This window comes from Microcebus murinus, chromosome 23 (genome assembly GCF_040939455.1).
Source record: "Microcebus murinus isolate Inina chromosome 23, M.murinus_Inina_mat1.0, whole genome shotgun sequence".
Classification (NCBI taxonomy): domain Eukaryota; kingdom Metazoa; phylum Chordata; class Mammalia; order Primates; family Cheirogaleidae; genus Microcebus; species Microcebus murinus.
The window spans coordinates 26,402,516-26,429,086 of NC_134126.1; the positions used below are offsets into that span (position 1 = coordinate 26,402,516).

The following is a 26,571-nucleotide window of genomic DNA, read 5'->3' on the forward strand; positions in this document are numbered from 1 at the left end:
TAGGTAGAATAGATACCTTGTCATTCCTGCAATTTTCAGGGCAGTTACCCTGTGAAACACATCTCACTTGAGTTTGAGAACAAAGGTGATTGTTGTTTCCTAAATCCAGTGAATAGCCTAGGCCTTTTCAATCCAGATTGTAAGCCCCTCCCACCTCATTTCAATCCAGATCGTAAGCCCCTCCCATCTCATTTCAATCTAGATCGTAAGCCCCTCCTACCCCATTTCAATCCAGATCTTAAGCCCCTCCCACCTCATTTCCATCCAGATCCTAAGCCCCTCCTACCTCAGGGCCATGTGTGGCCTAGGGGTCTTGCTTTCTGCTTTTCTACATCTGAAGGCTACAGTAACAGACAAAATTACTTTAAACATAAACAATGACAGATAACCATTAGAGGAGAGTCATTCTTTTACCTTGTAAAAATTGAGCTGGGAATTGTCACTTTTAAGAGGTAAGAGAGAGACATATGGACAAAATACCAAGAGACTCTTATTTGTCTCTAAACGTTCAATCTGAATCATAAAACCCTGGACAAGAGGCTCTTACATTTGGAGCCTATTTCGTTTTCTTTTCTTCCTGAGAGGTTTGTGGAGGGTGCAAAAAAACCCACACTAGAAAACATCATTTCACTGTACTTTGGTCTCCCCAATGGCAAAAATGAAAGAATGCAACTATCTGATATCTAAGCGTGTAATCTAATGACTAACCTTGATTCAGTGAGATTTCTTTGGGTGAACAATTGGACAATTTCCATTCTGAAATGCTTGCTTATGTGTGGGAATATTAAGCTCTTGTCCTTCACTTTCTTGGCTTTGAATTAAGAAATTTAGGAGGTTACTAATATATGCTAGAATATGGATGAACCTTGCAAACATTATGCTAAGTGAAAGAAGCCAGTCACAAAGGACCACAAATGGTATAATTCCATCGATAAGAGATGTCCAGAATAGGCAAATCCCTAGAAGCAGAAGGTAGATTTGTTGTTGCTTAGGGGACTAGAGCAGTTGAGAGGGAATGGGACTGACTGCTAATGGGCATGGCGTTTCTTTAGGGGGATGATGAAAGGATTCTAAAACAGATTGTGGTGATGGTTGCACAATTCCTGAACACACTGAACACCACTGAATTGTGCACTCTTAAGTGGATGAATTTTGTGGTGTATTAATTATATCTCATTAAAGCTCCTATTTAAAAAAAAAGAAAAATTCAAGAAGGCCACACCTTAATTCTCTGGCTAATCCAGAACTTTTCTTTCCCTTGGCAACCACCACCCAAAGAGAGAGTGGACACCACACCACGGAAGATGTCATTGTGTGCATCTGAGGGATCTGGAATCTTCCGTCCATCTTTCTCTTCCTTTTCCCTTCTTCTCCCTGCTCTTTCTCCTACCTTGTTCTCTTTCCTAGTCCTTCTATCTCCCTTCTCCTTTTTCCCTTATTTTTTAACTGACCCGACCATCCAGTGGGGGCCTCCAATGGGCATTCCTTGACCCCAGGAAGCTAAAAGGGGTGTGGGGGAGGGAGCAAGAGATAATAGTGAAAATTAACATTAACTGTAATAATAAATTATTGATATTTAATAATTAATAATATTTAATAATAAATCTAAATTGTTAGTATTGTTATGAATTATTACTATTGCTGTCCAGGACTTAATTTAATTCTTACAACATCCCTATTAAGAGGATAATTGTCCACATTTTATAGATGATGAAACTGAGACCTAGCCAAGCAGACTAACATGCCCAGGAAAACCAAGCTAGTTGGGGCAAAAACAGAATTCAAACCTGGATTTGCCTGGCCTCAGAGCCTATTCTCTGAAACATGATGGTCAGAGCCTATTCTCTGAAACATGATGGGACCTTAAATGTGAGGCTGGGCTTGGTTATTTATTGATGAATTATAATAGAAGTAATTTGATGGAGTTCCAAACTGCAGTATCTAGGATCTCATCTGTTGGTCTGATATTTATGGCCATTTATGGGTGATGTCTGTGTGGCTCTTCCATTCATTATGGTTTTCATTAAGACTCTAATCTTGTTTCGAAGTCTGTTTGTCATTTTTAACTCTCCTGTTTAATCTTGGGCACCCCTAATCTTTCTTCACTATGAGCCAGAGGCAGACAGCTCCTGATGGCTCTTTTCTTCTAACGATTGTGTGCAGGCAGGGCTGGAGGGGGGCCATGAGAGTGGCCGGCATGTCTGTGTGCTCTGAGTGTGTATGACGTGAACATGCCTGTGCAGTATCATTGAGTGTGTGATGTGAGCATGTGCGAAACGTGTACGTGGTGGCGGGGTCGCCGTGTGTACTGTGAAGGCGTGGTGTGGGCGTGCGTTTGTGTGCACGAGGGTGTTTGTATAAGAGTCTGTGTTTGTGGAGGGATGGGGTGCATATGTGTGTGTTTCAGGGACCATCATTCATGCTCTTCTCTTTTCAGAAGCACAAGAGTTTTTGAGTTGAGTTCTAACCATCTGTTTCCAAAGCACAGAGGCCATTGTGCCCCTCTCTTCCCACCTTCCGCCATGTATGAGCCCCCCTGGGGAGACGGGGTGGCAGGGAGTCCCGACAGGGATCAGAAGTCCACCAGGGTCCCTCCCCTCTGACAGTCTTGCAGCTGGCGAGGATTGTCCCGTCCAGCTCTTCCTCCTGGTGGACCTTGAGCCTCTGCGTGGGTTTCCCTGGGAATGCAGAGCTTCCTCCCAGCAGGGCTGGTTTCTAGAGAAATTCTCCCAGTGGCCTCTTCTTCCTTGGAGGAGGACTAGAGTTGTTTTACTTTATTATTATTATTATTATTATTTTAAATGTCTACACCTAAGGAAGGAATCAGTGAAAAAAGAAATCTAAGTGGGAACATCCCATACTGTGTTCTTTGCTGTCCCCAGAGCACAACCCCAAAGCTCATTCTCTCTGCTTTGGTTTATGACATCCTCATGCCCAGGACACTTCCCCCCCCTGTCTCTTCTCAAGTCCTGTCTCCTCCATGGAGCCTTCCGTGCTCCGGAACCCATAGTCCATGTCCATCCCTCTGGACCTGCCGACCCCCTCACAGAAATGATGAGGCACCACAATAGTTAGCACTTAAAGATATTTTGTCTGCTGGGTCAGACTGGGACAGATCCATCAACCACATTTCAACTCCCTACTTCCCTAGAGACTTTGGGCATCATGGTCCCAGATATGATGGTTCAGGTTGTGCACTGCACAAAGGGACAAGTAGGGGAAGAAACTGAGCCCTCATTCATCTTACCAAGCCATGAACCTAGAGGGGGCACCTGTTTCAAATTGCACAGAAGTGCTGCACTGACTAGTGGTGGCTCCGACAGAGAGTCTCAGAGAGTTCAGCCTTGTTGTCTCGGGAATGCTTAATAAAGGACAGGAAGAGTGCTGCCTCCCCTCCCCCAGGCCCAGCAGATGAAGTCTGGCTGCACCGTCCTCCTTCCTATAGCTTCGCCCCCCTTCCCTAATTAATCCCGCCCCACTCTGATCCCCACTTAGCTCCACATGCCCTTGTCTGGCTTCAGCTTAATTTTCACATCTCAGTATCTCCCTTTTAAGTGTCCTAAATCTTTTTTTTCACATCTTTGTTGTGTCCTTCCCACTAGTTAGCAAGCTCTAGGAGGGCAGAGAACGCGTTTCCATTTCCTTTGCTTTCGGCCACCCTGGTGCGGAATCAGTGCTGTTGACACCGAGCCACCAGCTGAAGGTGCAGAGACACCAGAGCTCTGTGCTCAGAGCCGGGAGCTGGGCCAGTGACCCCATCTCCCCAAAAACCCCTCTCCCCAGACACCAGCTCAGCGGGTGTCTCTCGGCACACGAGTTCGTCCACTCACCTCCCTGCAGCTCTGGACCTCATTACCCGCAAAACGTCCCTAAAGGATTAGAAAGTTCCGGAGAAACTCAGTCGATGGCATGGTCTCTCTCTGCGGTGACACAAAGCGTTGGACAGGAGAATTAAGAAGTATCCCCAGCCCTTCACCAGATTAACCTTCCCTTATCGCTTAGTGAAGGATCCATTAGATTTCTCACGTGCGGCGCGACTTAGTGGGGCCTTGGGCTGCGCCCCCTCCCTGGGGGTGTGCTGGGTTCGGAGGAGGCCCATGTGGAGGTGGGGCGTCCGGGAAAGGGCATTTGGATGAGTCCGTGCCGCGTGGCTTGGGTGATCCCTGCAAGACGATGTCTATCTAAGGCATGCCTGGCCAGCGGCAGCCAAGCAGGCATCTCCTGCCACTTCTTCCCGACGACCTCCACCCCCGAGCCCCTGGCCGACCTCCTCCCCTTCCACGGTTCAGCCTCGGTACCCCTGGGCCTCTGCAACACACTCTCTCGCTCCAAAATAAAGCACCCGGGCAGTCACTAAATAGCAGTATGGATGCACCAGCACCCCCCCCCATGCCCTGGAATGATAATGCCTCACCCGCGGTGCGCATCCAGACGGGGCCAGATTACGCTCAGGTGGTTAAAAGTCCGGGTCTAATTAGAGTTCCAGGGAATCAAGCCATTGTATTATTAATGATTCTCCAGCAATGTTCTGATTAAAACAGTAATTTTAATAAGCACAGCTCGATGCTAAGTGTTCACTGAGCACCTAATTACATCAGTTATAACTCCAAAATTATTTAAAATTCCGCTTTTTTTTTTTCCACCAGACCCGGCATGCACCAAATAAAATAGACACCCAGACAACTCAGTGATTATTTGCTCTAATTAATTTTCTAAGCACCTGGTTTTTTTTAAGAGGACAAAACATAATTTGTCTCTCTTCTATTTCCCCCAAAATTCCCCCCCCCTTGTGTCCCCCCCTCCCCCCGTGGCTCCGTGACATTGGTTACATTTGCAGCAGCCACAGAAGGAGATCAGGAAGACAAAGCAGTGAGGGAGGTAAAGATTTGAGCAGAGGAGGCTGCAAAGCTCTAATCCCCACTGACTGCTCAGGCAGGATCGGACCCTGGTGGGGACAAGGGGAAGGGCGGGAGCACCCAGAGGGCTCCTAGCCGGGAGCCGGCTCCTCCCCGCAGCCTGGTCTCCATCAGACCGGCTTTCCACGTCATCTGTATCGATCGCACCTTCAGACGTCACATGTATCGACCGCACTCGCGTCTCCAGGAACGCGGAGGCAAACGGGGCCAGAGACCGGCCTGTGTGGCAGCTCTCACCTTCTTCTGACCCAGGAGCCGCTGGAGTTGAGAAAGAGATCGTGTGACCTAGTCGCTCTCCGGAAGGCCACCGGCATGTCAGGAAGCATGGCCCGCTGAACCATCTGAGAGTGGACATCCAGGGTTTTCCTTTTCAAAAAGGCCATTTTATCAGGAAGTTACCAATCTGTGTCCAGAGGGAACAGCAGTGGTTCCCCTGCAGTAAGCCTGGCACTGAACAATGCCCCGTTGTGGCTCTCGCTTCTGGTGACCCTCAAGACAGCATGGCAGCGAGGAGCAGCGGCCATTAACAGCAACCCGCGTGCTGGGGGGTGGGGGACCGTCGCAAGGCAGCTTTCTGCTGTCTCCCATTATCCCTTCCAAATGCTTCTCGCTAGGGCTCAGGCAGGCCGCGTAGCTTCTCGGCTCACTCTGGGACAATAAAGTCCTCTGGTCATTTGAAGTCTCCAACACAGTCTCAATTCGGAATTATAACGTCCAGTTCCAGACAACTCTGGACTTGTCTGAAGCTCAGATATTTTTCCCTCCCCTTGCCTGGGCCTGCCGCACACTTTCCCCTGACTTCTTCTTTCTCTTCCTCACCCACCTGCCCCCAGCTGGAGCTGCTTCGTAATAGGGAGGGGTCAGAGAGGTTCCTTCTCACTCGAACCGGAGTGGTCACCAACAGGTGGCCTCCTGCTCCCAGGCCTGGTTGATGTGTCTGACTCTTTCCGAGCTGGGTCCTTCCTGGGCCTTTGGACACCTCCCTGTCGGGCTTCTCAGTCCCAGCAAGTGGGTGGTGCTTCCTCTTAACTGGCCCCTCTCCCCTAAGTCCTGATTTTCTAGAAGTTTCCTCCATATGGATGCTCATAGTGAGGTTCCACCAGCATTTCCAGGGGGTCTTCTAGGACAGGTTGTAAAACGCTCTCCCTCCTAGGGGGTCCGCATCGGCCACAAGCGAAGCGAAGCGCGTGCACAGGTTGGAGTGAGGAGAGGGAAGCAGTGACTTCCCAAGTCCCTGCCTTCACTCCACCCGCCCGAGAGCTCACCAGCCTGCCCTCTGAATTTCCCACCTTTTGCATTTTCTGCCCACTTCCAAGAGGTTCTATGGAACGGTGGCTAGGTTACAGCAGTCCAAGGGTTTTCTTTTATTTTTTATTTATTTATTTATTTATCTATTTATTTATTTATTTTGAGACAGAGTCTCAACCCTGTTACCTGGGCTAGAGTGCCGTGGCAGCATCAGCCTAGCTCACAGCAACCTCAAACTCCTGGGCTCAAGCAATCCTCCTGCCTCAGCCTCCTGAGTAGCTGGGACTACAGGCATGCGCCACCATGCCCGGCTAATTTTTTTCTATATATTTTTAGTTGGACAATTAATTTCTTTCTATTTTAGTAGAGACGGGGTCTCGCCCTTGCTCAGGCTGGTTTTGAACTCCTGACCTTGAGTGATCCTCCCGCCTCGGCCTCCCAGAGAGCTAGGATTACAGGCGTGAGCCACCTGGCCCGGCCAAAATCTCTTCTTTTTCATTCCTTCAACCCTTTAATTTCATTGACTGGGCCAGGGAGCCAGGGTAAGGGTCAGAAGAATTATGAACCTGAGTCTTGAGAACTTACTGTGAGAAATTGCATGCTCATTTGCCGTCTTACTTTAGAATGCAGCATGATTGCATTGTGGTGCTTTGGTGGGTGCTTTAATTTTAACATCCAGCAATGTTTATAAATGTGGAAACTGAGTCTCAGAGAGGTTAAGTGACTTGTCCAGCCCGGTTGAATATGTGTTGAGGCTGAGCTAGGCTCTCTATAACCTCAGCAGTTATATACTTCTCATGACAACCATGAGCCTCTGCCATGTTAAAAACATTACATCTATTTAAAAAAAAAAAAAAAAAAACCAAAAAACTCAAGTTACCTAGTTACCTAATGGATCCTAGCAGAATGCCAGGGGGCGTCAGCCACACCTAGAGAATCTTAGCCTAGTGCATTCCCTTAAGTAGCTTAAAATAAAACCTGGATCATTGGGCAAGTATGATTAGCTTCTCAGCAGGTATTTATAGTCCTATTTTGTGTAAGAAAAGTAGGAACATACAGGGATATCTCATGAGAAGAAATAAAAAGCAGAGCCCTGAATAATCTAAAAAGACACACACCTAAGAAGGATGTAAAGAGTGCATTAGGGTCATGCTGATTGGGCAAGCAGTCAGATTCCAAATTCAGAGACAGAGGTGACAGAGGTTAGTGACAGATGGCTTCCTGGAGGACAGACAGCCCAGGGATTTGCACACCAGCAGGAGAGGGGAGGACATTCGGGTTGGTGGGAATGTGCGAGCAAAAACGTGCAGGCAGGACTGCACCAAGCACGTGAGGAGGTCAGCCCGGCAGGAGGGGGTTCATGCTGGCCAAAGGGGCAGGAGTGTAAATGTCAGCCCAGGTGGGGAGCAGAGTTTAAAAGGCTGAAGCATCAGGCTGGCATGTTTGAACTATCGACTTTATCCAAGGGACAGTGTTTTCTTTGTTGTTTGGACTTTTTTTGGTTTTTTTTTTTTTTTTAGCTGAGATCATCAATACAAAACACTGCCTCTTGGAAGCCTTCCCTGATTTGCACTTCCTCTTGGCTCCTGTAGCTCTACCGCATCTCAATCATAGCACTAATATTTCATTATAATTTGGGAGGTTTGTCTGTCTTCCTGACACATTATGAGTACTTTGGGATCAAGGCTGTGCGTGTTCATTCTTTGAGCTTAATATCTATACAGAATATATGGCAGGTGTTTAATACATACTTATTAATAATAACTATCAGCTATCAGCAAGGCACTGGGCTCCGTATTCTTTAAACCATGCCATCCTTCCTGCCTAAGAGGCAGTATGGCATAGCAGGTGAGAAAGTGGGCTCTGAAGCCAGCCTGCCTGGTTCAGGGCCCTGCTCCACCACTTACTGGCAAAACGACTTTAAACAAATTCACTGAGCCTCCCTGCGCCTCAGTTTGTTCCTCACCGGCAGATACGCTTTATATAAGGATGTGCAATTCCTGTCATGACCAGTTTACTGGTCAGTAACTGAAGGCCACACGGCCAATGAGCAGAAGGGCTGAGATGTGGCCCTGGCAGTCCGACTGTTAGACCTATGCCCTCAACCACTGCACCTTCGACCTCCTTGAAGGAAAGGAGAAAGGAGGGCGTGCAGAGCACATCTGGCGTGGAAAGAATAGAAGGGAAACTGAGGAAGCCATCGGCCTCCGTCCTGCAGTGAGGATGTGGGTTGGGGACGGGGTGGGACACATCCTGAAAGAAGAAATGCAAAGCTTCTGCTTTTCCTCCTGCTCCTTCCTTCCTCTCCATCCTGCTCCCACTGCCTCCCCTGGCCTTCCAGGGATCACTTTTTCTACCTTCCAATCGCTTTTCCTATCAGCTCCCTTAGCCCTCGGAATCACCCGTCCCTGGAATTCCCCCAGCGCCTGCTCATGTCTGTGCTTCACCCCTGCTGTTCTCTCCTCGCGCCCTTCCTCCGTTCCTGCCCGCTAGAACGTCTCCACGATGGCAAGGCTTGTCACAAAGGGATGACACCTTCCTGGTCTTTTCAGCCAGAAGTAATCCTCCCAGCTTGGAACCTCTTGTATGACATGTTCCCTGTGCAGAGGCTGTGCTTCTGAAGGGCACTGTAACCAGGACGAACCCACAGTACAAGCAAGACATGATACCTAGTCTGGGTGGACTCATGATTGGGTGAATGAATGAATAAACAAGGAAATGAAAAAATTATAAATACCCAGTGTATTTCCACTATATGCAGGCCTTCTTGGTTATAAGTCAAATGTACGTGAATGCCGATTCACAAGGCCAGGCTGAGGCCATGGGGTCACTGCAGCCCCTGTGGAGTGGTCGTTGTCCGATTGACCATTCTAGAAAGGTTCCCAAGGCACCACAGAGACGCAGGACCCAGCAAAGCATGGGAGCCTCCCGTCTCCCCTGTCACCACCTTGCCAGGGTTGAATGAATGAATATCTGAGCTCTAGACAAAAAGGAAATTAAAAGGTTTCCACGAGAGTATAGGAGACTCTTTTTTTTCCCCCAGAGATTTAACACATATTCTTGTCCTCCATCTCTCTATCTCCCTCCCCATCTCTCTCTATCTCTCTCATAGACACACACACACACACACACACACACACACACTCATCCAGTCACTTAATTTGTCCTAGGGAGCTGTGAGGGACAAGAAACTGCTCTATCGTCTTGCCCAAGGGAACCAGTCACTTAGCACCCCAAGAAAAGTCAGAGAGAATATTGTCAAGAGATCTGATGTGTCGGAGAGGACAAGAAAGGCACGTCTCGAATGATTAGCAAGGAAAGCTGAAAGATGGTTCCAAAGAGGCATTCCGTGGTGTTCGCTGAAAACCAAAATTGTGTTTTACAAGGTGAGGCTCCGTGGCTTCTTGCCTGTTCGGAATCACACAACAGCTGAGGCTGAGCGGTGGTGGCATCTCGGATCCAGCACCCGTGGGTGGGGTGCTGAGCTGGCTCCGGTCTCTGTTAGGTACACAGGTGCTGACCCGGGTGCGGTACAGAAGGCCTTGGCTAGCTCTGCCAAATGGCAGTTTCATGGCCAATGAGTTTCATACCTTTTATCCAAGGCGTGATTATTGCTAATCGAAAACTTTTCCCAAAACCCCGCCATAATAAATAGAAGGCCCTGGGCAGTGAGGCTCGGCCAAATCTGAGTCCATCTTATACACCACCTGGTGGGATTGTCCTCCCTATATAAAGATGACCTGGACCATCAACCTTGAGTCCTTTCATATCTCAAGAAGCAAATCCCCAGGGAAGTATTAGGATGGAAGATTAGTAAACAAGGAGGCCCTGAGAACCTGCAAATATGTACCAGTCGCCATGGCTGCCAAGACCAGAGCAGCAGGTGCAGCAGGCGACCAAGGGACAGAAACCAGAGCTTGGTTGGGAGGCAATGCCAGGAACTTTGCCAAAGGGAGCTATTATTTTTTATGGTCTTTTTCAGGAGCAGTGACATCCTAATGACCCCACTTTCCCTGTTATGAAAGGATTCCCCAAATATAAATTCCCTGGGTCCCCTTATCGGAAACAATACTAAAGTTAGGTTTAACCTTCTACTCAGACAACAGCGAAGATGTTCTTACCCCAGATCTCTGATCAGCCTCTTCTTGGGCTTCTTCCCTTGAGGATTTCCACCCCAAACCTCATCTTCCAAGCCTCACATGCTTCCAAATTCAAAAGAGAATTTGGGATTGACAGGAGCTCCGAACCCCTCCTCTCATGCTCTCTTGGGAGCTAGAGGGCAGGGGAACCAGAAATCAGAAGGGCGAGGCCCAGAGACCAGGCCTTTAGGCAGAGGCCCGGCTCCCAGGTGAAGTCCAGCCCCCCGTGGTAAGGCTGGGCTCGGGCTTGGCGTGCGGAACTGCCCCATCGGAACCAGGTCTGGGCAGATCACCGGTGTGGAATGAATGCGTGGGGGTGGCTTGGGGTGGGGGGCGTCCCTGCCTTCACTCCAGCCCCTTGTCATCATCACCTTCCCCTCCTGGGTCGGAGGGTCAGGGTTGGCCCTATAAGGAGCTTTATGGGAGCTGGCTAATCCCAGGCATATGGCTCCCAGGCAGGGGATCTGTTTTAGGTGTTTCTGAGCCCTGTTTCCCAAATCCTTCTCATCCCCCATTTCCTATCCCACCCGCTTTCCCTAACTGAATAAATCCACTGTTGTCATGGAGACAACATAGTATCAGCATCTCTGCTTCTTTGTAGATCCTTCCAAAAACCAGAACTAGAAAGGGCCCTTCTTCCACCTCCCTCGTAGACCTGGCACGGGAGTCCTGTCTGAGCAAATACGGTGTGGTATTTGGGATATCTGCTTCACTCATTCGGTTTCCTACCCTCTTTGTAGTTTTACCTGGCCCGCGTTTTACCTTCATCTTCAGGGAACGAGGCTTAATTTGACTTCTTTCAGCCAAGGATCCTGGGTTTCAGCACATTCACAACACTGGGATTATGTCATTAATAAGGGCAGTAGTTTGAGGGGCTGTATTGTTCTTCATGCAGATGGCAGACCTAATTCTCCCCGTATAATGGAAGAGCAGTCTCAGCCCAAAAAGGCTATGTGTCTTGTTCAAGGTGGCCCTACACAAGCGTGCACAGCCCGGCCAGGGCCCCCTCGCAGCTTTCCCATGCAAACACTGCCACCTTCGGTGGGGTCTGCATCTCGAGAACGAGCGTGACAAGTGCCACTGTTGAGCACCAGCTGTGTGCAGGTGTGCACATGAGACAACCTTGTGAAACTGATAGCATTATGGTCACCATTTCACAGAGGAGGAAGGTGAGGCCCTAGGAGGTCTCGCCACTAACTTACTGTCATGTGGCTGATCAGCATAGGAGCTGGGGACTGTCCCCTCAAGGCCGCCTTCTTAGCCAGGACAAAACGTGGCCTGTACTGGAAGACAGGCTGCAGGAGGGGCCGCTGACCCAGCGCTCATCCAGAGGTGAAATTCCACCGTTTAGGGTCAGAAGTTTCTTTTCCCATTGTCCTCTCCCCTTTGCCTGCTGCAGGACCTCTGCTGGGCTTTTATGAATAAGGGGGAAAAAATGTTATTGAAAAGTTCAACCAACTTTGGAGTCCTCTCTCTGAGTGATGGATAGCTTTAATTACTCCGAATTACTCAGCCACTCCACTCTTCTCCCCCAAGTCATTAAAAATAGATTTTCTCTTTGAACTCCGCTCCACCCTCAGGCCTTCGGATGGTCAGGAGTGCTTAGGAGACAGCCCTGGGGTCGGCTTCTGGTCAGAAGGTTGCGTGTTGCTTTGGTTGCAATCACAAGCGGAACCTCCAGCTGCTTTCCTGGGGTTTTCGTGCCTCCTTTTGTTTTTAAAAAACTGATGTTGGTCACGTGACTTTCACAGCTCAGAGGACGCACGGGAGGCCGGGTGGGTGTTCACGTTATGAGGACTTAAGGGGATCTGGGTGCACCACTACTGATTTTTAAAGAAATGGATCTAGTGTGGGGAACAAACAGATAACGAGCTGCTCACATGAATTACTGGGAAGCTGATTCGTAGGAAAGAACTAAGCCAAAAATGTGAGCTAGAGATACTCTGCTCCCCGAACACCACCCCTGAGATGGGTGAGACAGGTACTGCTGTCTCCTTTTTAATGATAGGGAAGCGGAGGCTTGAAGCACAGCTGAGTGCCCAGGGCGCATGTAGCCGATAACTGGGGAGACCAGGATGAAGCCCCTGCCACCGTCCCCTACCCAAGCTGTGCTGCGCTAAGAGAGGGCTCAGTGACACTCCATAGAGGGTTCAGATGGAAAACCGTGGAGGGAAACATGGAACCTGCTCACAGCCTCTTCCATCATGGCTCTGGTCCTAGGCAGCTTAAAAATCAATTCAGCAGGGGATCCTGCACCCTCCCCAGCCTGTCTCCCTCCTCACCCTCTCGTGGAGCCTCTTTGGCCGTCTGGCTCCTTATTCACCAGCTGCATCATTGTTGGAAAGCAGAGGAGAGTAAAGCGAGCTAAGAGACGCGCCGTGGTCAGCAACAGGGTGATCCAAACTGCGGCGTCCCCCAGCTTGCCTGGGAAGCAGAAAGATGTCCTTTCTAGGAAGGAGAAAAGCCCTGTCTGCCAGCTTTTGGAACCTTTTCTCTTTAGTCCTTGTCTCTGCCTCGACCCTCCCTGCTTCAGCGTGGGAATAAGACAAACCTGGGCTCCGACTGATTCCGTTTCTGCCACCCACGAGGCAGGCGACCTTGGGCAGGTTACCCAACCTGAGACTCAGTTTTTCTAACATGCAAAAGAGGACTAAGAATACCTGCCTCGCCAGGTGGGTCTAAGGATTAAATGAGATAATATATGTAAAGCACCTGGCATGCAGTAGATGCTGGATAAATAGTAGCTGTTATTACTATTGTTCCTGCTGCTTCGTTCTGTTTGACAAGCTTAGTTAAAACTGTCCAGCTCACGGCAAGGTAGTGCCAGCCATCAGGACGCCTCAGTGCCCATCAGACCCCTGGGAGCAGATCCAAGGAGACATGATCTGGTCATTGCCTCTACCCCCTCACCTTCACCGCTCCCAGCGGGGGAGATTTAGATTAAGGTGCTGCTTCAGGCATGCGGTACACGTCACCTCTTTCCCTCTGCAGGACAGAGAGAGGGTGTGGGCGCTTCTCCCCGGAGACTTGCTGAGCCAAAAGGGACGAGGGATTGCAGCACAAGGCACGTCACAAGCTAGAGAGGGCCTGGCCCTTCCCCAGAGGGTCCACTTTGGCCTCTGCCCCTGAGAGAGTCAGGCCAGGGCTGGGGACTGGACTAGGCCTCCCAAACCTCCACTTACATTTCTCGCCTTGCCAGGATCCTACTCTTGGCCACTGTCAGGCAGAAAATCCACAGGCCTTTCTATGCTGATTGCACCCATTTGCGGCAGTACTGATAAGATGTGGAAGAAGAAAAACTCCACCCACCTATCCATTCCATCAGTGAGCGGGTGCTGGGGACCAAGAGCTGTGGGGTGCAGAGAAGTCAAGCCTCACCTGCCCTCAGGTTGCTCCAAGCCTCCTGCACCTACTCTGGTCTTGCCTGGGGTCTGGCCTCAGCCTCCTTCTCTTGGAACAGACTCCCGAGCTCCTCCTCCCTCTCTACCCCTCGAGCAGGCCACGGAGGGTCCTGCTCTAGCAGGCCACTTCTCCACTTCCTGCCAGGGAAGAGTTAAGCCAGCCCTTTGGGGGCCTTCATTTCCCGGTGGATCAAATGGAAATCATAGCACATAACAATACCTGTCCTCTCTTCCTCTCTGGGGAGTTGTGCAGATCAAATGAGATAATGTGTGTGAAAGCATTTCAAACATGCTAAAACCCTCTCCTAGTGTTGCTGTGATTGTATTATTGATCTCCGTCCACATGGCAGCCGTAGTGGGGCCTCTCTTCAATCTGCCATCAGCCGTGCGTGTCAGCGAGTGTCAGGTCTTTTCCTGAGAGCAGGTTTGGACTGGGGGCAAAGAGGAGAAAGTGGATCTTAGACCCTGCAGAGTTGAAGGGGTGAGAGGGTGGGCTGGTCGGGGCGCAGCTCCACCGGCCTCAGCTGCTACGCGCTTTGCCCCCGGGCCCTGGGGACCAGGGGGCTGTTGATGAGGCCAACTGCGTGCTCCAGCCGGGTGTCTGTGCCACCTCCCACCCCTGCCACCTGGCTCCCGGCCGCCGAGCAGGCCTCTGTTTCTTCCCTTGTGTCGGGAGCCCAGGACGTGTGCGGGGACAGGTGGACCATCTGGCGAGGAGAGGGCAGATTCCAGGGAAGCAGGGGATTAAATGCTCAGTCTCGGAGGGGCTCCACTAGCCCGGGAACAGTTTTCCCTTGTCCCTCCCTCCCGCTCTGGCTCCCTCTTGCTCGGTTGCAAAGCAGTCCTGCAGGCCTCTTGCATGCTGAGCGCTCATGCCAGAGCCCCCAAGGCGAGCGCTGCTCTCTGTCCTCTGAGCCAGGACTCTCTTGTTCTACCCCTATGGTGGTGGCACCTGTCCTACCACATTGAGATTACCTGTCTCCTTGGTTTTATTCTCAACCCAACCACAGGCTCCAGGAGGGCAGAAAATGTAGCCCCAGTGCCTAACAGAGGGCTGAGCACAGTATAAGTGCTCAGTAAATATTTGCAGACCGAACGGGACTCAGGCCCAGTCCACTATCAGAATCAAGTGGGTTTTTCTGCTTTGGACTCGCATGTTTCTCTGGAAGAGCCCTCCCGGTGGTCGGAACCCTGTAGCTCCGTCCAGCTGTGCACACAGGTGGCAACGATGAGCATTGATTTTCTGTCTGGAAGCTGCTGCAGCAAAGGGGGCTTGTTCCCGAGTCCACCGCTGGGGAAGGCTTCCACCTCAAGAGCGATGCGTTTGCACCTGGTGATCGCAGCTGTCCAGGGCCTCTGTCCGGGATGACAGCGACTGCCCGGGCCTCACCCTGGATGGCCCACATCCTACAGGTCCGCCATGTTCTTCGGGAATGAGGCTGGAATCCAGCAGCTCCCCCTGGGGACTTGTCCCCCCCCACCACCACCACTAGCAATGTGACAATGTTTCTGGTTGCACTGGGCGGGCCTCACCCCACCCCCGAGTGGGCTACCCATATGCTGAACTGAGGGAGTGGGGGGGGGATAAACCGCCCCCCACTCCGCAGCCCCCTGCCAAGCCCTTCCCACGCGCATCTCCAAGCCACCGAGTCGGGCAAGGCGGGCACCAGAGACGCGGGGCCCCGGGGCCAGTGGAGCCAAGAACACAGTGTGAGTCACCTTTAATTAAGAGTATTTCTTAAGTAAATGACTTAATAGGACAGTTATATTCATTAGAGGCGTAATTACAAGACTTAAGATGCAGCAGCAAAGCGCGTGGAGCGCGAGGGCGGAAACCAGTCTGAAGCTGCACCCGTCCCAGGGAGGCGGCGGGGGCGACGGCAGTGGAGGGGGCGCCCCCCTGTCGTGCGGTCCCCGTGGCCCACTCTCCTGCCAGCCCGCCCAGCCTCGGATCCCAGCACTCAGCGCGGAGTGGGGGAGGGAGCTGCCGGCATAATTAAAACGCAATAATAATAAACAAACACTAATTAAAGCATCCTAGAGTGTCCCATTAAACTCTGAGTCAGCCTTGACGAAGCACCGCCTGATGCGGTGGACACTCTCCGGGAGAAAGCTCCGGCTCCTTCTGGAGTTTCGGGAGACAGCGCCCGCCCCGCCCAGTCCTGGAGCAAGTGCTCACCCCACTGCCACCTGGGGGTGCCCAGCAAAGTGGCCCCTGCCTGACTCCGGAGGTTTGAACTTTATCCTTTACGGGCTTCACGGACTTGGAATCATTAGAACCAATTTCTCCCTGGGCATGAAGTCCCCAGAGTACTGTTGCCTCTCCCTGCACCCCCAAAGTTGCTCTTAGTTCCTTCCATAGACCCAGGACAGAGTCTTACTCTGTTTCTTCCTGGCCCCACGGCCTGGCTTTTCAAAAGGCTTCCCTAGGGATCTGAGACCGTCTGCGTGAAGCAGTTCTCAAACTTTAGCTTTGTGAAAACCCATTTCCGGGGCCCCCATCCCCAGCACATTTTTGATTTAGTGGACCTGGATTTTCATGATTAATAATCTCCAAGGTGAGGCCAAAGATGCCGGTTCGAGGGCTATACGTTGAAAGCCACTGCTCCTTGAGAGTCACGGGGCCGCCTTTTGAAGGACGTTTCTTTTGGCCAAGGAGGAATCCACAAAGCTCAGAGATGTCACGTGTTTTGGCTCCGTGGCCTTCACAGTCCTTCCCAAGGTCATGCACACCCGCCCCTCCAGACTTGCACCCTCGCTCTCTTGCCCTCCAGCAAGGTGTCTGCAGAAACTCTCTTTCCTGCGTCTGCCTACGTGCCCATCCCACCTGGACTGCTGCGTCTTCATAGATATGATTCACCTTTTAGGGCCCAGACACCTGCCGCGCACTCTCCACCCAGGGCAGCGCTGTCCGATAGAAGTAAAATCTGAGCCACAAGCATGAGCCACACGTGTAATTTTAACTTTCCCAGCAGCCACATTTCAAAAAGTGAGAAGAAACGGGTGAAATGAATGATACGTTTTATTTAATCCAATAGATGCAAAATTGCATCTTCCAGCCTCCCGATAAAAAAAAAAAAGAATACATGTGATATTTTCCTTTTTTTTTTCCTTTTCCCTGCTAAATCCTCGAAACCCTGCGTGTATCGCATACTCATGTTACGTCCCAATTCTGACCGAGCAGCGACATTTCAAGTGCTCCGCAGCCACCTGGGGCTAGTGGCTATTGTCCCGGACAGCGCAGAGCCTGAAGTGTTTTCTCTTTTGCTCTCAATTCCCTCAGTGCTCTCTGATATACCTCTCTTAGAACGCGTACCACTTCCTTGCTTTTATTGCTAGTCTGTTTGCAACTCGAAGGTGCTAGCCGTGTTGGGATGCTGTGGGTTTTTCTACTCTGAAGTGCCCAGCGGTCAGTGAGCACGGGCTGATGAATGACGGTGGCAGCACATGACTGTAGGAGACAGAGAGGGCCCCCGGGAACAGCTGACTTTGAGAGTCTCCTCCCAGTCACTGGGACGTTTCTTTCCTCTGGTTTGTGCATGACTTTTAGATCTTAGAGGAGAGAATAATTCAAGTTTTAGGATCCTCCCCCCCCCCCCACACACACACACATACTCCGCCCCCTTGCTTGTAAGTTTCCAGTTTCCTGTTTCACTTTGCACTTCAACTCCGGTGCATTAAAAAAAAAAAAAAAAAAAAAAAATCCCACCAGGAGGGCCCAGGAAACAGGAAAAATAGTTGTGCCATTGGTTTCACGTTTGGAGAAGAACAGGGTTTCACTATCTCCGCGGCACTTGGCGTGAAAGTGGGCTTTGTTGCTGGAGACACTGCTCCCATTCAGGGCCCCCTTTCCCAGCTGCTGAGAGCCGGGCTGTGTTTTGACAGACGGGCCGAATGCAATGCAGACAGTTGTTTTAATTCCCAGCCAGATGCAGACATCACTCACGGAGAGCCCGAAACCCAAGAAAGGGAGGCCGGGCACTGGACTGCTGCTCTCAGGGCCCGGGAGGGCGGGTTGGAGGGGGCCGGCGGAAGCCCACCAGGCAGCCAGGGCTCCCGATACCCCAAAGGGCTGAGAGCCACCAGGCCTGGCACCGGCACGCTGGAAGGCCCCCGGCACGCACCTGTCCCCAAGGTGCCTCTTGCAGGCTTCGAGGGCCATGAGCAGGGTTCAAGGGTTACTCCGTAAGGCCTTGTGAAATCGGTTGGTGGCAGTGATGGCTGGATGTTATCTTTTAACTGTAGAGTCACACAGGACAACAATCCTAAATAGTCTCAGGGAGGAGTTAGGTAAACTGTGGGAAACAGAACCTTGGAATGTCGGAATGGGAAGGGACAAATGCAGCCCTCTTACGAGGGCAGAGATCCCTTTTACAGCCTCCCAGACAAATGTCACCTTGACTGTGGTCATGCACCCCAGTGGCAGGCGTTCCTTCGGGAAGCCAGGCGGTTGCATTCTTGGACAACACTGACTTTCTTTCGAGCTTCCCTGAAACTTTTCCCCCACGAGTCCTGTTGCGGCCACACTGCGGCCCTTCAGACACTGGGAAACACCCTCCTGGAGTCCCTTGAGACTATTCTTCTTTGGGCTGAACAAACGTCCCAGGTCCTCCCCTATACCCCAGATCCACATCAGGGTCCCAGCCCGTCCCAGCCACCCTCTGGTTGAGCAGCGTCCCTCCGAGGGCAGGTTGCAGAGACCTGAGCTTGGGACTCCCCGGTGTGACACCGCCTCTCTGGACCCTGACGCTGTGTGTCTATTTATGTAGCCCAGGATCAGATGAGCTGCTTTCGGTATCACGTCCCCCTGCCCTGTGATATCGGGAGTCAGTTCAAACCCTCAGGTCCTTACGCTTGAGCTATCTCCAGCCAGCGATGCCCCAACCTACACTTGGGGCATCAGGGTTTTTAAAACTGAATTGCAGGATTTTACACTTATCTCCCCGCATTTCATGTTTTTATTATTAAAGGAAAGTTGGGAAGGTTTAAAGGCCATCATGTCGCTCACAGAAAAGCCTTATATGGAATGGCAAGTGTGACAGTGTAGTAAGGACGGTGGGGACAGCCAACAGAGAGAGGGGCTCTTCTCCTCCCTCCACCTCACCTCATCTGGGCACACCCTGCACTCAAGGTGTGCTGAGCTTGTCCGTGATTCAGCTCGGCTCGTGTCTCCAGGTCTCTGCATCTGGCCCATCCTTACCCTTCAATACCTGCCCTCATTCCCCTGGTCCCTTCCTCCCCATAGCTTATACCTGCCGCCACTCCTCTAAGCCTCCAAGCCCCCCAGCGTGAGCATTGGGGGCCAACCCCATGCAACAAAAACGCAGCGCAACAGGGTAGCTCTGGATTTGCAATTGCCAACTCCCTCTGGGCCCCGCAAGGGTAGAATCCGTGTGCCGCTTGCTGCCGTTTCCCTGGCGCCTAGCACCGGACCCTCCACGGGGCCGACATCTGATAAACATTTGCAGAATGCACAGTGTTAGGGTCCTTCCAGAACCTCTCCGGAGGATGCCGTGAAGGTGTCTCCATCATATATCCTCTGTCCTCCTGCCGGAGGCAGAACGCGGTGCTGCTGGGCCGAGGGTTGTGTTTTCACTTGCGCTCACACATCCGGTAGGTGGGGGACCTTAGTGCCCTGACAAGTGACAGCCCATTCCCAGCCCGGCAAGTGTTTCTGCAGCACAGCAGCCTCCTGCCCCGGCTGGGGACAGACACCTGGGACGTACTAAATGGAACAACACTTCAGGCCTCTAATCCCCCCCTTGCCCGGCCTTCGTTGTCACCCATCCTGTGCAGGTAGGGGTGAGTGAGCAATATCCAAACTCGCAACCCCGCGCCCCAGAAAGCCAGAACGCGTTTGCAAGGGCTGCGCTCTCTGGGGGGTGGGGGGCAGGGTGTCGATCTGCAAAGAGTCCCACTTTCCGGGCAAGACAGACTCATCCCGGCAGCTCTTTTCTGTGGATGTTCCCATTTAGCCAGACTTTTCAAAGGCCGGGAGATTTACTAGAGAGGCTGAATGCAGACATCAGAGAATGGGATAATTGGATCCAGGTGGTATATTCGGTTGGCTGTAAAGAGCCTGTGCCGTACTATGAATATTATTTGACGGGGAAAAGTTTCTCCTCTCCCCTTTTTGAATGTTTTCTGTGCAGGCAGGATGTCTCAGCCCCAGCCCAGCTGAAAGCTCTTCAGAGATGAGTTTGTGCCACTCAATAGCCTTTCAGCGGAGTTAACCATTTTCAGCACTTGCCACTGGCTTGCCCGGCTCTCGAGAGGAAGTCCGTGGCAGGCAGAAATAGACTGGGGGGATTTGCTTCCACCTCTGGCAAAGGCAAGAAGTCTCAGGCCTGCCGCTGGGAAACACTCTCTGCCTTATGGGGGCAAAGAGATGAGGACATCGAGGGTGGCCGATTTGCCCCCCCACCCTGCTCCATGTCACCTCTTTAGGGGAGGTGGCAGTGCGAGTTTGGGTGGATGTAGGTGTGTCTGATACACATCTGCTAGATGTCACCACCTGACCTCACTGTGCCCTCTTTCCTCTCTCTGCCAGGTCACCAGGGTCCCCGTGGAGTCATGCGAACAGTATACGACTTGTGGGGAGTGCCTGAGCTCGGGGGACCCTCACTGTGGCTGGTGCGCCCTGCACAACATGTAAGTCGGGGTGTCCTGGAGAAGGGCTGGGCACGCAGAAGGCCGGGGGCTCTCCTGGGGTCATGGGATGTGACCACAGTTTGCACAGAGACGGGAATCACCCTCTTCTGAGCAGCAATTCTAATCGTGGCTCTGTTTCTGAGAGCAGGAAGAAGCAGAGAGGCCACGGGCGGGCCTTCTTTCTTAATGCAATGCCTTCGCCTCCCTGTCTTTCATTTTACTTCCAAATTCTGCCCTCCCAGCTGCGCTGCAGTGACATGCCGATATCTCCGTGTCATTGACAGAACGCACAGGGAAGCTGTAGAATCTCTAGGTTTCCCCAAAACTTCCTCAATGGAGCCTGAAATAGGTGCCCCCCCCCCGCCAAGAGCACGTGGACGGCGGAGTACTGGGGGGAGGTGGGGTGACGGGGTGGTTTGGACCCTGGCTAGCTGCTGTGTGTGACCCTGGCAGGGTCCACTGACAATTCCAGGCTTTTCGTTTCCCCATTGCCAGATAGGGAACATGCCTGTTTCGCAGGTGAATTGCGAAGCCTAAATGAAATAATAAATGCTTTGGAGACAAGGAAGCCCAGACGAGGCTACACAAATCAAAATAATTATTATGGACCCTGGCCCCTTGGGGGGGCCCTTCTGGCCTCATTATTTCACGGTTCCAAGAAACCCGAACCTCACTCCAACTGGCCTCATCCTCAGCCATTGAATACCCGCTCAATAGAAATGCAAAATCATACTTAAACTTCCTAATTCGAAGAGCCCCAGAGGGAGAGAACAAGGCGGGAGCTGGCTGGGAATGCTGTCGCCCAGTGGAGTTGGAAGCTCGGTGGCTCCGTGCCAGTCACCAGAGCATCTCGATGCAGTGCGCTGGGTTTGGGGTGGAGGCGGAGGCAGAGGGCCAGAGTTCAGGGTCCTGCACAATAGCTCTTGGCTTCCAGCCTCTGCAGCAGGTGTTGGGAGGGCTCTGGAGGGAGGGAGAGAGGCTGGTGCCTCACAGATGCAAAATCCGGACTGGATTTGAGCCCACGAATACCGGGGACCCTGCTCGTGTTGTAGAGGTAAGAGACGCCTCGAAAAGTTTTGCAAAGATGCTCTTAGAAAAACCTTGGACAGTTGAGTCTCCATTCAGGTCAGACGAGGGGTAATTATGCTGATGCCATCCACCCACGTTGCACCCCAGGACTGGCAAAGGTGTGGGGAGGGGGTAAATTTGGGTTCCCTCCAGTGAGTTGATTCACCAGCCAGCCAGCAGGCTCTCTCTCCTCAAAAGAATTTCTTCCTCCAAAGAACATGACAGTCCCCCACCAGCTCTGTGCAAGGAGTCCTGGGCTGCTTGCCCTGTGGCTCTGCAGTGATCATGTCTAACTACGCCACCTACTCCCTGCTCCTCTCCTCTCTGCCCTCCCAGCTTCAGTGCCTGTGGCTCTTCTCCCATGGAGAACACACCAAAATTACGGATCAGGGACTATCATTTATTCGACAGCAGGGACATCTGCTTTCCCTAACTCGTCCTAACACCTACAGATCCAAGGGCAGTGCCTGAGTCTCCCAGCTGCCCAGACCACCCCTGTCGTCCTCCTGGTCGAAGTCAGCTGTGGCTACTGGAGTGACCAAGCCTGCACTGAGAGTCCTCCCTGCCTGCCAGGGTACTCCTCCCCCAGCCACGCTGCCTCCCAGAGGTCCTCCTCCTGGGCTGGTCACCCTCATCTTCACCAGCCCTTCGTGCAATGCTCTCCCAGCTGTCCCCAGAAGCCCGACCTGGTGACAGGGGAATGAAGAGATGAGCAATCTCCAGCTCCCAGGCCGGCCTCAAGGATGGAGGGAGGAAGATGGCTAAAGAGCCTCTGGGTCTGGGGCGGATTTGAAACCTTCCAGCCTCTTCCGTGTGCCTTGCTCTTGCAAGTGTGTGATTGTCTCCCGGCTATTTATCTCTGTTAGAGCTGTTGCCATAAATAGTATGATAAAAAAGAGCCATTTCAGTGAGTCAATGAGATAAAGGCTCCAGTCAAGAGCTCACTTTAGAGCTATCTTAAGGATTCACTTAAACCTCAATAATTCTTTTCTTTGACAGCATTCATATTTAGATCCATTATGTGCCTGGAAAGGGAGAGGGGGAGGAGTTTGGGGGGGGAGCGAGAGCGGGAATCACTGCTCGATTGTGGAATCTGGTAGTGTCCCCACGGCTATCTGGTCGGGACACACACCAGTCCTGGCGCGCCTTCCCATGGGACAAGGACGGCGGCAACCGGAAGCTCCCGGGTGCTGGTGTCACCTGCCCACCTGTCCCTGTGGGCGGAGGAGCCCAGCGCCAGAGATGAAGATGTTGGGGGAAACAGCCGCACGAGCTTTCTGACACAGGCAACCCAGGCTGCGGCTCCTTGTCTGTCTCAAGGCATTATTTCATGACATAGACGTTTATTTAAAAGACACCATGTGACAGGTAGAATATCCCAATGAATAAAACATGGCCACTGCCTTCAAAGAGCCATTAATCCACCCCCAAGATCCTAGGCACACTGTCCCCAAAAATAAGACCCTTTCCTACTTTTAAAATTCCTCTAGAGGGACAACAATAATATTAATCATTGTCATCATCATCATTAATATTAGTATTATTGGGGCTAACGCTGACACAGCACCTCCTGCGTGCCAGGCCATTTTCTAAGCAGTGACACCTTCGGTCCTTACACCAACCCCATGAAGTAGGTGTTATCATCATCCTCGTTCTCTTCTTACAGTAGAGGAAACTGAGGCAGAGAGAGATTAAGTCACTTGCCCAAGTAGGTGACAGGCCTGGGGTTAGAGCCCGGGGACCCTGACTACAGGATTCACGTGCTCAGCCTAGTGCTGGGCCCCTGACTTCCGTCACCTGCTCGTCCCCGAGACCCACAGCGCTGTGAGCAGTTATCCTTTATGTCTACACCGCATCTCTCATGTTGGGGATTAATCCTCCTTCCTCTTAGTCTGTCTTTAGCTGCTCTGGAGACCATCTGGGAGTCCCCAGAGCCCTCTGGAGCACAGTGAAAGTCATCAGGGGAAGGAGAGCCCCAGGCCTCGGGGCCGCTGCCCCCCTTCCCGCCCAGGGGACAGTGGAGCCAAACAGATGGGGCCCAGAGGCCTGACCTCTTGCGAATCTGTGTTTGTGGCAGGTGCTCCCGCAGGGACAAGTGCCAGCGGGCCTGGGAACCGAATCGATTTGCTGCCAGCATAAGCCAGTGCATGAGCCTCACTGTGCGCCCCAGCAGCATCTCCGTGTCCGAGCACAGCCGGCTGGTGAGTGACTCGCCCCCGGGGGACAGGGAGAGGGAGCGAGGAGCGTGCACCAGCGTGGGGTGCTCCTTGAACGCCCGCACGAGTACCTGTGACTGGGCCAGGCTGTGAAGAGCCAAGGAAACGTTACGTTTTTAGCAAACCGGTGCTAACTCCTGTTGCAAAGGGCACAGACGTTCTCCGGACTCCCTGCAAATTCGTTACCCGTTGATCTGTTTTGTAAATCTAGATTTTTGCATTTGGGAACAAACATCTACTGCGTAATGCAATCCGATACCAAATAACAACGCATTTTTTAGTATCTGCTGCATTTATAATCCTCCACTTGCTACATTCTCACAGAAATCTATCTGCAAGGTGCCTGTGTGTGCGTGTGTGTGCATGTGTGTGTGTGCATGTGTGTGTGCATGTGTGTGTGTGCATGTGTGTGTGTGTAGGAGAGAAAGAGCCTAAAACAGGGAGAGACTGAGACTGAATTCAAAGTCAGTATGTGCTTAAAGAGAATATAAAACAGAATAAAATAGCCCTTAACTACTAGTCAAGGTACAACCCCAAATATTCCATGTGCTCCTCGGGCCCTGCACTGTTATTTCATTCTGAAGGTTTTATGAGCATTCACGAATGTTAATTAGTTAATGAACCTTCCAAAATTTCGTTTCATTCATCCCCACCAGGAGGTTTTAGCTCCAACAGAGCTGGGGGAATAAACAGGGGAGTTTGTACCTAAGTCTCTTAGTTCCATGGAAACTAAAGTGGGACAGAGACTCAGCAGCAAACAAGCATGTGGGAAGGCCAGGCAATACCCATTGTGACTGAGAAACCCACTGCAGATAAATGCCACCAGGTGCAGGTGGGAAGACACAGGGGAGCCTCCCTCTGTCATGGTCCCCAACGTGGAGGCTGTGGGGGTGTCATCACCCCGAACCCTGTGGGCGCTCCTCGTGGCGAGAGCGAGCCGGTCTCGAGCTGTATCTATTCAAACACTGCTTAGATGTTGCATTGCAGTAACTGAGTACAAACTCGTTTAAAAGCTCACTGGATTGAGAGCAGCTTTTTGTCATTAAATGTTTTCTCAATCATCAGATTCTTCTGAGAGTCTGTGATATTTTTGCCATTAAAAGGAGTGTTGGCTGGGTGCCGTGGCTCTTGCCTGTAATCCTCGAGCACTGGGAGGCCGAGGCTGGAGGATCGCTTGAGCTCAGAAGTTGGACTGACACCCTTCTCTCATGGATGAGGTTGGGAAATCAGTGAGCAGGTGCAGTGGGCCACGGCCGGGAGCACCCCGTCTCCTGAGCGCGTCCTACGTCTTCTTTGCTTTGCTCCTGAGCCTCTTTGCTCCTCCCCACAGCTCAGCCTGGTTGTGAGTGACGCCCCTGACCTGTCTGCGGGCATCTCCTGTGCCTTTGGGAACCTGACGGAGGTGGAGGGGCAGGTGTCTGGGAGCCAGGTCATCTGCATCTCACCTGGGCCCAAGGATGTCCCTGTCGTCCCTCTGGACCAAGGTAAGAAGTGTGCGTCATGAGGGTCACATGCTCGGGGCTGCTCTTCCGGGGTGAGGTGGAGGCACAAGTGGCAGGCACAGAAGTTGCCTGGCCAGCTCTTCTTATGCAGACACTCGTATTGGCTTATTTGGCCTGTTTGAGTTTGAAAGCAAACTGCCATGCCCCAAAGCGAATTTCAGAAAGAAGGACAACCCTTGCGTCCATTTGGGTTAAGGCTGCAGAGTATGCAAAGAGTCTTTCCAGTCTGCCCCAGGTTGTCACTCCACTCCACTTCCAGGAATGGGATGGCTTCCATTGGTGGTTTTCATTGTCTCCTTGCCACATAACTGGGGGCACTGGCCTAAGATTTCTGAAATTCTTTCAGTAACCGAACAGGCCTGACCAAGGCAGGCCGTTCCATAGAATGTGTTCCTTCCCTGCTATGGCCAGGGAATGTCTGGGTCTGGTATTCACCCAAAGGGACTTTCTTGGGAGGAGAAGAGGAGATTTGGGCAGGTTCTACCTGCCATCTGTGCCCCCAAGAAAGCCCTAAGGTGGCTTTGTGACTTACCCTTTACCTTCAGGCTGTCCAGTGGGTCCCCAGGTTGTCACTCCAATCTTTTCTTTTCCAGACTGGTTTGGCCTAGAGCTGCAGCTGAGGTCCAAGGAGACAGGGAAGATATTTGTTAGCACCGAGTTCAAGTTCTACAACTGCAGCGCCCACCAACTGTAAGCACTGACTGCAAAAAGTGTTGCTCTGGGTCTGGACGTGGGTGTGGGGTTTCTCTCCCCCTCAACTCTAAGCTTCTTTGGGACAGGAATCATGTTGTAGTCGCCTCATAGTCTCCCTATGGGGCCTGCCACATTATTTGGACAGAGTACACTGTGCATAAATGTCGCTATATTAAACCGAGCAGCATTCACTCTCTGTAGCCTCTGATCTCATTCAGTCTTCCTTGGCCCCCACCCCAATACCCCCTATCCCCAGCTCTTAAGCCAAGGCAGTAAAAAGAGGGTCATGGCCCAGGAATCACAAGAAAAGCTCTCCAATTTAGACCAGTTGGCGATGTCTTTGAAGGTAGAGATGGGCAGTGAGTGGAATTTGGACATGTCATCCCATAAGCAAATGGAAAAGGAACTCCAAGACAGAGAGTCAGCTAGTTATGTGCACAGCTATCCACAGAGGAGGGGCAGAGGTGGGGAAAGCACCCCTCAGCATACGGTAAAAGGACTGGGCTGTGCAGGGAAGGTGGAGGCTTTAACTCTACCATTTTCCAAATCCATCTTTCAACTTTTGAAAGAGGAAAGGAAACCAGACAGACCAAACCACCAGCCACCAGACGAGCTTGAGTTCAGCTCAGCTGGCCTCACCAGTCATCTCCAACAGCTGAGTGCCTGCCAACTGGCACCCCCAAGCTAGGAGATCCCACAACTGTGCAGGAAGCTGGGAGCATTTCACAAGGAAAAAG

General features: G+C 51.8%; 1 protein-coding gene across 1 annotated transcript in view; it reads left to right on the forward strand.

Moving 5' to 3' along the window:
• Nucleotides 1-26,571, forward strand: part of PLXNA2 (plexin A2) — a 208,407-nt gene that overhangs the window by 115,418 nt on the left and 66,418 nt on the right. Inside the window, exons 5-8 of the mRNA XM_012758763.3 lie at nucleotides 20,255-20,355; nucleotides 23,501-23,624; nucleotides 24,970-25,123; nucleotides 25,735-25,831. Coding sequence (XP_012614217.2) covers nucleotides 20,255-20,355; nucleotides 23,501-23,624; nucleotides 24,970-25,123; nucleotides 25,735-25,831 — 476 coding nt within the window. The remainder of the gene's footprint in view (nucleotides 1-20,254; nucleotides 20,356-23,500; nucleotides 23,625-24,969; nucleotides 25,124-25,734; nucleotides 25,832-26,571) is intronic.